This window comes from Dasypus novemcinctus, chromosome 10 (genome assembly GCF_030445035.2).
Source record: "Dasypus novemcinctus isolate mDasNov1 chromosome 10, mDasNov1.1.hap2, whole genome shotgun sequence".
Classification (NCBI taxonomy): domain Eukaryota; kingdom Metazoa; phylum Chordata; class Mammalia; order Cingulata; family Dasypodidae; genus Dasypus; species Dasypus novemcinctus.
In genome coordinates this window covers 21,199,252-21,210,642 of record NC_080682.1, presented here as the reverse complement: position 1 = coordinate 21,210,642, position 11,391 = coordinate 21,199,252, and the positions used below count along the sequence as shown (strand labels likewise).

At 49.5% G+C, this 11,391-nt stretch overlaps 1 protein-coding gene across 1 annotated transcript; it reads right to left on the bottom strand.

Moving 5' to 3' along the window:
• Window positions 1–245: 245 nt before the first annotated feature.
• On the bottom strand, window positions 246–9,672 carry SSRP1 (structure specific recognition protein 1). Its single transcript, XM_058305433.2, has 17 exons — window positions 9,504–9,672; window positions 8,844–9,018; window positions 8,230–8,415; window positions 7,542–7,647; window positions 7,103–7,293; window positions 6,769–6,999; window positions 6,513–6,616; window positions 6,282–6,410; window positions 5,797–6,018; window positions 4,967–5,039; window positions 4,423–4,561; window positions 4,244–4,289; window positions 2,583–2,712; window positions 1,969–2,139; window positions 1,695–1,783; window positions 964–1,150; window positions 246–738 (listed from the first exon to the last, which is right to left on the bottom strand). Exons 2-17 carry the CDS (start codon window positions 8,895–8,897, stop codon window positions 667–669), a joined length of 2,130 nt encoding a protein of 709 aa, XP_058161416.1. The 5' UTR covers window positions 8,898–9,018; window positions 9,504–9,672; the 3' UTR covers window positions 246–666.
• Window positions 9,673–11,391: the final 1,719 nt, after the last annotated feature.

Here is an 11,391-nt window from a genome sequence, read left to right as displayed (position 1 = left end):
TAATGGAGTGGAACTGAGAGAGACTTCCTAATCAGATTAGCTCTCATTTCTAGAATCTCAGGTGGCCCATCCCGGCAGAAGAGGTTGAAAACCAATGCTTGTCCAGTCGGGAACAGAACAGGATGTACCTGGAAACCAGCTGCCCAGCTGACCGGCAGGGCCACCCGGCCAGGGCGGTACAGTAGACTACACCAAGAAAAGAAGGGCCAATGCAGCATTGCTGAAGAGAAAGCATAAAAACGTGGTTTCCAAAGTCAGTTCCCTTTATTAAATTTTTTTTTTCACAGACCAGAAATACAAAATAAATGTAGAAATACGCCCCAGTTAGGAGCTACAGGCCGGACCTCACATGACCCCCACTGCAGCAACCTGGTAACAGGACAAGCAGCAGCTATATCCCTAAGGCTGGGGAAGGACACGGATTTGGATCCTGTACTGCCCTGCCTCCCACCCAGTCTCTCCCCAAATTAGAAAGAACCATCCTTGTGAGGCAGCAGAGTAAGACACCCTGCCTGCTGCCCCTGTGAAGTGCATCCAGCCAGGAAAGCGTGTGCAGATGGCACAGACTCCAAAGACATTTCATGTCAGGAGAAACTGGTACCAAACCAGGGGTAGGAGACTGGTGGTATGACAGAAACAAGCAGGTAGAGAGCAAGCTCCTCCTCTCTACTCATCGGATCCCGACGCGGAGTCTTCTGAGCTGGGGGGAGTACTGGCTAGTTCCTCTTCTTCCGAGTCCTGAAAATCAAAAAGGTCTCTTAACAGGAAAGGTTCAGAGTCCTGGTGGCCTCCCTTCACAGTAGTGAAGGGCCCTCCAATCCAATGCCCACCTACAGAACCGCAGATTCCCACCCACCTACTCACCTCATTTTACAAACCAACCACAACCCCTGGCCCAGAAACATTCCTAGTATTAAATACTGCTCACCCTTCTAGGCCCCACCGCCCCACACTCCTGCATACCTCACTCCGCCTCCTCTTCTTTTTGTTTTTGTTCTCTCCTGAAGAGCTCTCATCACTGGACACAAATTCTTTACTCTTGAAGCTCTCACTTAGCTGCCTGGGCAAAGACTTGGACGATGAGCTCCTAGAGGGCATGGATTTCTTTTCCATCTTTACCTTTGCTTTCTTCTTCTTCTTTGACTTGTCCCTGTATTACCAGGAGGGAAAAAAAGGTGGGCCTTTGGGTTCTCCCCTACCCCACCCCCATCCTCACCTAAGCCAAACCTCTCCTAGCTTTAACAGGTTCCTTTCCCAATCCCGCCATGTTGCCCATTTGACTCCAGACATAAACAGCCAGCCATGTTAATCCAAAGTATCCCAAGAAAGCAAATCATAAGTGAATATACCAGGTGAAACAAGGGTCACAGTCTGAAGCAACCCCAGCTGTAAAACTTGTCATCTCCTGCTTTATCTTAAAAAAAAAAAGTCAAATGAATTCTGCATTATGACCCATAATTTATAAAATTTTTTTTAAATTAAACTGACCATCCAAGGAAATAGTCCATGTTTATCCAGTGGCTTCAAGAATCCCCTAGCACAGTATCCATACTTGAGAAGCTGCCTACACAGAAGCACTGCCCTAATGCAGTCAGAAGCATATATATTATCTGTAATAGCTCCATTCTCAACCCTGACGTGCAAAAATCTCTGCCGAAAAAAAGACGCTGGGCCATTTTATTCCAAAGACTCACCTCTTAGAAGACTCGCCCCGGCCCCCTTCATATTCTTTCATGGCTTTTTCATATTCCCTCCTGGCATCCTCTGCCTTGCGATCCCACTCCTGTCACTCACATACACACACCGGGAAAAGGGAGGACAAATAATGAGACCTCTTTCCTAATGCAGGCAAAATCTCCTGCCACCCATGGCCCATCCCTGTCCTTCTATCAATTACAAGACTCACCACTCCCAATAAAGCACTTCTCGCCAGCCTCGTGACCCTTCCCCATCTCTGCTGCCACTTACCTCTTTCTTCTCTTTGGACATTCCCTTCCAGATCTCGCCAGCCTTCTTGGAAAGATCAGTGATGCTGATGCCGGGGTGGTCTAACTTGATCTTCTCTCGGCTGGCGTTGAGCCACAACATGTAGGCAGACATGGGCCTCTTGGGAGCATTGGGGTCTTTGCCCTTCTTCGCCTACACAAGGGAGGACCCAGACGCCTCTAGCAATCCATTTCCCACAGATCCCCAAGTTCTCCCACAGAAATTATTACTCAGGTAAAAATGGAGAAAGGACTAAAGAGCAGTACACTATGCAGAGAGCTTCCTAAGGGTAGGGATCACGGCTTCTTCCCTTCTGTACCCCAGTGCAGAAGCCTAGACAATCAGGGACCCTGATCTCTGGGCCTGTCTCCTGATTCAGATTACCTAGAAGCTAAACTTTACCTCAGAGACCAGAGAAGAGAATTTTCCAAGAAGATATCCCTCAAGGCCTTAATCACTGTGTTACAAAAACCTGCCCCAGGAGCCAATCAACAGGTTCTACTGGCAGTGGATGGGAAGGAAAGGAATGAGAATGGCTCCAAACCCTCCCCTGGCAACACACACACACACCCTCCCATCTAGAGGCAAGTTCCCACCTCCACAGGCTTCTTGCGGCTCTTGCGATCTTTAGCCATCTTGGCTTTCTTGAGCTGTTTCCGCTTCTTCTCCTCCCGGTCACTGTCGTCCTCATTACTAGAAGAACTGGCAGAAGCATTGCTGTCAAACCTGCCAAAAAAAGAGCAGGACTTGGACTCAGGAAGGGAGGGAGAGTACCCCGTGGCCTCAAGACAGAAGGAAGGCAAACCCAAAGACACCTGCCTAGAAAAGACAGAGGGAGGAGGACCACAGGGCAGCCTCTCCTACCCACTCCCCAACCCTGCTTCATGCCCTCCACTGCGGGGGCTTCAACCATCCCCTCTCCAGACCTAGCCAAGGCAAAGGATTACTTGCTGACTCAGTGTGTTAAAAAACAAATGAACCAATGGGCTCCAATTGCTCTCCTCAGTCAGCACTTCACACAGCCCCTTCTCTGTCCCACACCCAGAGACAGAAACACCATCCCATGCTCATCGAGACCACGTCCTGGGACTGATTCACCACTTCCTTGTGGTTAGTCATCTTCCTCCACCCTCCAGTCTTTGTTGATGAAGGAATAATTCTGTTGCTACCAAAAGGGGGACACACCAACCTCAGTCCCACCGTGTAATTATCAGACCTGCCCAACACATGCAAACCTCCACTGAAGGTAATGCCTACACCTAAATGGTACTGACAGTCTTCAAGGAAGTTCCATAGGAATTTTGCTCACTAACCTTCTTGAATACTTTGCAAGCAGACCTAGTGGACACCTACTATTTCTGTTTCCCAACATTCATTCCCAATTCTTCTGGATTAAAATGTCTCCAATTTTCTGACAGGAACCACTTTTCCCCCACTCAGGAGGGGCTCACCCCAACTGCAGGCTCTGAGGGCCCTGCACACCTTGACTAATGACTCAAGTTCTGAAAGGGCATGTGACCACGCTGTTCACTGCTGCTCTGAAAGAACAGGCACATTCTCCTTGTGGGATTTAAACCAGTAAGATTAAGTCTGCCCAGAGCTGCTGGGGGACATCTGGGACTGTAACGGGCAAGCTGCCTAGACATAAGAAAATCAGAAGCAAGAAATATAAAGATTCCCCAGAACTTCTGAATGCCTAAACCCAGTAGTACCTGAAACCAGTTATATCCCTGGATTCTCCAGTTACATGAACTAATACGCTTAAGTTTGAGTTACATTTCTGTTTAAGTTATATTTCTGACAAACTGCTAATCAAGAGTCTTAACAGGGAAGTGGATTTAGTTCAAGTGGTTGAGTGCCTGCTTCCCACGTATGAGGTCCCGGGTTCAATCCCTGGTACCTCCTAAAAAAAAAAAACAAAACCTTTTGACAAACAGCACAGAAGGACTACTGCCATTTTACAGATGAGGAAACAGAGGTTCAATAACTTACCCAAGGCCTCCTGGCTGGTAAGTGGGCAAACACTGGCTCCCATCCCCATTCTCTCCCCACCGTACTCTGCTAGCTTCAAAATGTGCCTTGCACTTAAAAAGCCCTTGACAACTTTTGAAGTACCTTTCGTAGGACCTTGCAGGAGGCCCCTTTTATGCCCTGGGTTAGTGGCTAATGCTGTGACAAATGAAATGTCCAGAAATCTTCTGGAACCTGAAGCTCCTAGGCTACCATCTCACCCCCATGAGGTGCAACCAAAACTTACTCCTCTGCCACATCTTCCTCCTCTTCACCTGGGTTGAATGACTCATCTAAAAGAGAATACAAAATGCATCAGCTTCAGTCCTGGTGGAAATCCCACCCCCTTACCCAGCTCTGGCCCAGGGTAAGCCCAAGCCTGGCTTAGGGAGTCGTCTGACTCTGCCCTGCCCCCACACTGCCCACCAGTTTCTTCTCCAGAGTCATCACTGCTGTCATTGGCATTCTCTTCCCGGATCTTGCCCTCCTCCTTCATACGCTCCAGGTAGGCATCATGCTGGTCTTCATCTGAGTCGGCATAGTCATCATAGCTGGGGTTCATGCCCTAGCCAGGGAAAACCTGGGAGTGAGAGCCAGCTCACCCTCTGGCCAGAACCCCTGCACACTGGATAACACTCCCCCGTGCCTGTAAGATCAGAGCAGCAGCTCCCAGAAGACCCTGGAGCTGGATTGTCCACACACAGCTAACATGCAGGGCCCAGTACTCCTGCCAGCTGGGTTAGTCCAAGCCCCTCCCTCTCCCAGCCCCACTGGGGGCTCCTGAGGGAATGCAGAAACTATCTAAGACCATGCTAAGGAAACCTGCACCAGGAAGGGAAAAGAGTCACACGCACCTCTTTTTTCTACAAAGGCAAGAAGAAAAGAAAGAGTGAAAAAGAATCCCTGCTCTTTTCTCCCTTATACAGGAAGGACAGGGTAAGAGGCTCATCCTTTCCACACACAGAAGTACCTCTTTCAATCCTCGGTTTTTGATGTTGAGTTTCTTTGCATTGACAAAGTCAAACAGCTTCCCATACTCCTCCCTGTGAGAAGAGATGTGCCATGTTACTGGACAGCAGGGCCAGAGCTGGGGTGGGCTGAACGATGTTCTGAGCATCATGGCAGGGGTAGATTACAGGGCCTGGACCCTTGACTACATTATCCAGTGCAACAGCTCAGAGGCCCCCAGGGGTGACAGCAGCAAGAAAAAGTAAGACAACAGTCCTGAAAGAAACCTGCCTGGCTCTGAAGAGTTCTGGGAAAAAAACGGGGAGGAGAGGATGTATATCTAATTACCAAACATGCATAGACAGGGTGAGAATGTTGGAGGAGGGATTGTTTTTCATCTTTTTACTGGTATGTATTTCATACCTCACAGAGTGTTTGTAGAGATTAAAGATGTTTGTAAAACATTTAACCCACAGTGAATGGGTGAACACTCAATAAAAATTAGCTGGTGTGTTCTCAGGCACAAAGTTTATTCCAGGAAAGAGAAAGATAGCATTTCTGCCATGGAGAGGAGTGGAAGAAAGGAACCAGAATTGAACAGGTATAGCTCTGTAATAAGGAAAACTTTTTTTTTTTTTTTAAGTACAAAAAGAAAGCAACGAGAAGGGTCCAAGGGCTGAGCAATCCAGGGAGAGTGATCAAATCCCAGTGAAGCAAAAGAAAAACTGCACAACAAGCCTGATAAGTCAGGAATGCGTCACGGGTCTGCAGAAGGCCTCAGACCACGCCAGACTTCCTGGCAAGGCTGGGTCAGGACCAGGATACCCAGGAGTGACTGGCAAAGGTGCTCACCTCTCGATGCTACTGAAGGTATACTGAGTGCCCTGCTTTGTCTCAATTTCAAAGTCAAAGGAACGAGTGGTAGTGGTACCACGGGCAAAGTTGACGAAGGAGATCTCATCAAAACGAATGTGCACAGGTGGCTTGTGCACATAGATGAAGCCCCGCTCCAGTGGGTACAGCAGACCTGAGCTGGCCTTGTAGGAACAGGTGATGCACTGGGCCCCTGAGTGCCTGGTGGAGGCAACAGACACTGGTTAGTACCAACCTCACCAGCAGGCAGCAAAGTGCCAAAGGGCACATCCAGCAGCGTCACGTGTGCCCAGGCCCTCAATTGAGCAAGTCTCACGAAGCCGCCCTGTTGGCTGACACCCAACATGACAAAAGGACCCGACCAGACCTCTAAGCTCTGCATGCCCGTCCCAGGAGACATTTACCAAGGAGACATAGCATTTCCCATCCCCAAGCAGGCCAGGACTCCAGGCCTGTACTCTCACCCTTGGAAGTTCCCTGGAACTGTGATCTTGCGGTTTACCAAGGCTTTCATGACCCGGCTGACCATCTCATAGAGGGATCCTGACATGTTCTTTGTGAGCCGCCCTTCAAAGCGCTTTTCCACCTCTTCCCTACAAATACAGAAAGCTGAGGTCAAGAGCACAGCTGTCTTCTTAGGGCATGCCTGTCTCCTGCCTGGAAAGTGGTAGAAAACAAGTCAAGGAAACACTCACTCATTCATATTAAGCGTTAAGGAGATGTCCTCATCCTTGGAGAAGAGTAGGATCAGAAAGTGGTAACGGGTTTGGCCCTGCTTGATAGGGGGATCCAGGCTGATCTGGTAAGGAAGAAGGGATGACGTTAAGCACCAATCGATGCTCCATCAGCTCCTGCTAATTAAGCAACACAAAATTCCGGACACTGTGAGGACAGTCCACCAAAGGCTCAGGCAAAAACCAGGACAATCCACCCCTAGTGGTTTCTGCTTACCACAAAGAACATCTGACGCTGGTCTTTGTGGGGCAGCAAAAAGAGACGCAGTACTGTGGTATAAGGAATCTTATAGTCAAAGGTCTTGCCGTGCAGGTGTAGGAAGGTGGGGTAGATCCGAATGTCATAACGGCCACGAGGAGTCAGACACTGCAGTTCCCGGAAAATGCAGATGGCATCTCCGGTGGCCTGTATCACGTCTGCCTTAGACAGCACATTCTGGGCAAAGGCCTGTGAAAGTACACACTTGTTATCAGGCAGTAAACCCCTGTTCCCAGGTCAGCCAAGGCCTGCTGGCACCATCAGCTCACAAGGTGACTGGGGACAGCCTCACCTCAACAGGGTCCACACCGTCCTCCTGGGTGGGAGGCACATAGAAGCGCACCTCCATGAGAGAGACCTCTGCATCATCATTCTGGTGGAATTCCAGTGTCACTTCATTCTTGCCTGTGGTGCACTGGGACACATTGCTGAGAGGTATCTCAAAGACGGGCTGGTCACCAATGTCAAAGGAAAGCAGCTGCCCTGTGGGGGAAGAGCTCATCAAGTCACACACTCCTCCCCTTGAGAAAACAACATTTCCAGCAGATTGTAAGCCCCATGAGGACAGGGAACTTGGGGTTATTTTATTCATGAAGATACCTGAAAAATGCAGGATGAACACACAGACTGACAGGGAATCAGAGGTAGTAGCACAGGGAAGAGAGCAAAACAAGTTCAAGACCAAAATCCTACACCTTCTCCTATAAACCCCAGTCTCTCCTAAGACTCACCACCAAATTTCACTGTCCCCCAATTCCAGCCCTTCACACACAGGTCCTTCTCCATTAGTTCAAGGCGATAGTGAGTTTTGAAGAAATCAGAGAGTTTCTCAAATTCCTGTGGGTGGAGGGGAGAGAGAGAGAGAAACTTAACACAGGCTTGAATGCCCTGGGGTTACCTATTTCCAAGAACCTCAAAAATCCATGCTGATTCAGTCTCAGCTCTAAAGCAGATTAAAAGGGTGAGGAAACATGTTATATCTCAGAAACAGATCTCAGGTGGGGGGAAGGCATAAGGAACTGACATTCCCTGTTATGGAACTTGCAGTGCTGACTTTTTATAGGCATTACTTTATAGAAAGTGGTGGTAAAAATGAAAAAAAAAAATCTTCCACTCGGAAGCCACTCGAAATAGAAAAACCAAAACAAAGCATCAGGCCAAGATTCTCAACTTGGATGGTGGAAATCACCATCTAAGTAAAAACAGTAGGAAATCTTATGGAGTCAAGGCACAAAGAAACTCACAAGACTTCGACACCAAAGCTCAACAATAACTGCTCAGTGGCCTCAATGGCCCTGCTCTAAGAAGTCCAAAATAGTAACACATGATTATTCAAAGAAGGCATCCCAACTCTCTCTAGAAGATCAAAAGTAAACAAGATGACACAGTAAAAAGAGGGCTTATGTCAGAACGCCTCACCGATTCTCGGAAGCCATCATATTTGTAGACATGGCCATTCTTTGTGAGCAGTTTAAGTCCATGCCCCAGAGCTACACGGCGCCAGATGCCTTCCATCAACTCCCCGGCTTGAATGTTGTCCACTTTGCCCGTCTTGCTGTTCTTGAAGATGATGCCCTGGCGGCTCAACCTCAGCCGACCATCATTCTGTCAGAAAAGCAGGCCCAGACGTGTGGAGACAGTACACGGTGGGCATTGGACACAGTCCCACCCCACACCCTTTCTGGCTGTGAGCTGGCCAGATCTCAATGCAGAAGCAACAGAAGAAGTGGTGAGGGACAGTCAGGAAGGCTGAGTCTAATTCTGGCTCTGCCACCCAGAGCCCTTGCTGGTCCTCAGTTTCCTCATTTGTAACAAGGGGATCTGGGACTGAAGAGCACATAAAATCCTTTCTACCTCTGAGATCCATGGAGTCCCTCTCAGTATTGCCTCTTGTTGGGAAAACATCAAATACATGTAATATCCTGAATCCTTTTCCAAAGTGGTAACATCATCAAAGCAAGCCCATGTTAATGGACAAAATCTCTACTGTCTTCCCTCCTTCCATCTGTATTAAAAGCCCAGGCCTTTCTCACCATGGAGCCTTTCACCTCCTGATAGACATCGTTGAATTCCAATGTCTCTGCCATGCTGACCTGGCCCCTGTAAGCCTGGGCACAGAGCCCTAGGCTACCCAAGGGGTAAGCGAAAACACTGGGAGCTGGGCCCCAACTCCTTGGTGGGCGTGCAGATGCTCAGATGGTTGGGAATCTGAATTCAAAAGGAGAACAGACAAGCATGAAAGACAACGCCTCATTGTACTCAAGGCTAGAGAGAGGTGGCAATCCCCGGCTAAGACTGGGATGTCTCTTGGATTTCCTCTGCCTGGGGACCTACAGGCGGGCTATACAGACTAGAAGGGCTAGGCCCAGCCCGAGAACCAGGCCGTAAGTAGCACTTACACCCCAACCCGACACTCGCTCCGGGGCTCCACTGGGCGCCATGGCAACGAGCAGCGGAACTCGAGGGCCTGTCTGAACCCCACACCTCGCCCGGCGGCCCAACCTAGCTCAGAGTGCAGGGTTTCCCTCCCAGTGCCAGCACCGCACGGTGGCCCCAGACCTACGGCTCCCCTCTCCCCCTAAAGTGGATTCGCCCGCAGCCCGCGGATTCGAATGCGGAACGGCCCATCCCGAACGTCCTGCGGGGGAGCGGGGCCCTCGCCTCCCTGGGACATGGGTCTGGCGGCTACCTACCTCTTCAAGCTGCAGCGTCGCGAGGGCCCAGGCGCGGGCGGTGGGCGGTGTTGGGGGATGCGGGGGGAGGGGAATGGGGGTGGAAACCCGGGGGCTGGAGAGGGGACGCAGGAAAAGCTTTCCCGCGTGCGCGGCCCCGCGGCCCGCCACCGGAAGTCACGCCAAGACCATAGAGAGGATGAGCGGGCTAGAGAGGCGCAAGCCGGGACAAACTATAGAGCGTCAACCGCTCTGGAGGACCTGAGAGAGTCATCTAGGCGGTGAAGGCGGCGTTCCCCGGGGAATCCAGAGTGCAACTCCACGAGGGGATCGCGTCTTTAGAAAGTTTCAGATTCTTCTTCAGGGGAGGACCAGATTCTAATGGGAAATTGTGTGGTTTTGTTTTATCAAACCTTGCACAGATGCGTCTGTCTGTGCTAGGATAATGCATGTCCCTCTCCTGCACGAGTGGTTTCTGTGGAGTGGAAAGAAGTTTTGTGGGACCAAAAGAGAAAGATTTTTAGAGTTGTAGTGAGAAATGACCCCTTCCACTGGCTGCAAGGAGAATACGGGCGTTAGTGTCCTTGTTACTGTACCGTACTCCAACTACTTTGTCAAATAGGATTGGATCCTTTTTGAAATGTCACTGTCTTCACTCAAAAGCCTCAAAACCATAACGGCAATTTATAGGCTCCCTATAAAGACCGGCAAATGGCAGTATCAAGTTCCAGCGTTGGTGTCACATTCACCTTGGAGCCAGACCTGATTTGAAATCACATCAGCTTGGGCTTGTGGAAGCCAAACCCTCCTCATATAGTCCCAGGGTGCATCTTGCAAAATCTGAGAAAGCCAGGCCTAGGAAAAATGTTTGAGTTTAATCCAATTTCCTCTTACAAATGAGAAAACTGGCCATCAGAGGAGTTGCCTAGGGTCTCCATGAGTTGTAACAAAGCTGGAGACTAGAACCCAGATCTTCTTACTGCAGTCTTCAGTCAGACTCACAATGACTCTACATTCAGAGTCATTGAGAATGTGTCCTATATGAAGACATTAGGATAGATATTAAACTCAAGATTTCCCTGACAATCTGACTTAAAACAGTTGCACCAGCTTGCTAACTCAATCCTGGGGTGACAGAAATGTACCAGTCTCTGGATAGTGGCTGTTCCAAGACAATCTAGCAACATAAATTCAATTGAATTCAATAAATATGTCTTGAAGACCTCTGACTGACACCTCCAGGCTTTGGGAAATAGTGAACAAGATTGAAACAGGTCCAGCGTTTGAGGGACACATAATCTAACAAATGACTCAAATAACTAAACCTACAGTTAAAAAGCACCGACGACAATGTGATAACTGGTATACAGCAGGTAGAGTTTCAGCCATTGTGAACTAAAGTTAGAAATATATGACTATTCACCCTATGCCAGGAGATCCAGAGAAATGTGCAAGAGACCCTTCCCCCCTGCCCACCTCCGACCCATGCCATTGGAGGCACCTTGGGGAGGAGATAGCTGCTGAATTGGGTGGCTTTAGACATACCTACAATCAGAAATGAAGGGCGTACTCAGCTCAGGCAGGCTATTAGGTGGCTGGAGGATGGAGCATCGCAAGGGGCTTTAGGGAAAGCTTGAGCTGGTGAGCCGGGACTAAGATGCAGTGTAAGAGAGCGGAACAGAGTCCGTAGACAGAGTGCAGATAAAGCATGACTCCCAGAGGGCCCTAACCAGCTGCATCCCAGGCAATCAGGAGCCCAGGATTGGAGACCCCACCCCTGCTGTGACATCACAGGGGAATGGGGTGGAGACAAACAAAAAGGGGGTCCCCCGCCCTGGCCCTGGACTCTTGGCAGCCCAGAGTATCAAGTGCAGAGAGAGCCTGGGCACTGGACTAGAGGTGCCTGGCT

What these genes read in the sequence shown, in the direction of transcription:
- SSRP1 (XM_058305433.2), bottom strand. Translation starts at nt 8,897, where the DNA reads ATGGCAGAGACATTGGAATTCAACGATGTCTATCAGGAGGTGAAAGGC. An exon ending in TTAACGCTTAATATGAATGA is followed by an intron (nt 6,411 to 6,512) that starts GTGAGTGTTTCC and finishes CTGTATTTGTAG; the next exon opens with GGAAGAGGTGGAAAAGCGCT. An exon ending in CGGGGCGAGTCTTCTAAGAG is followed by an intron (nt 1,151 to 1,694) that starts GTGAGTCTTTGG and finishes CTGGTAATACAG; the next exon opens with GGACAAGTCAAAGAAGAAGA.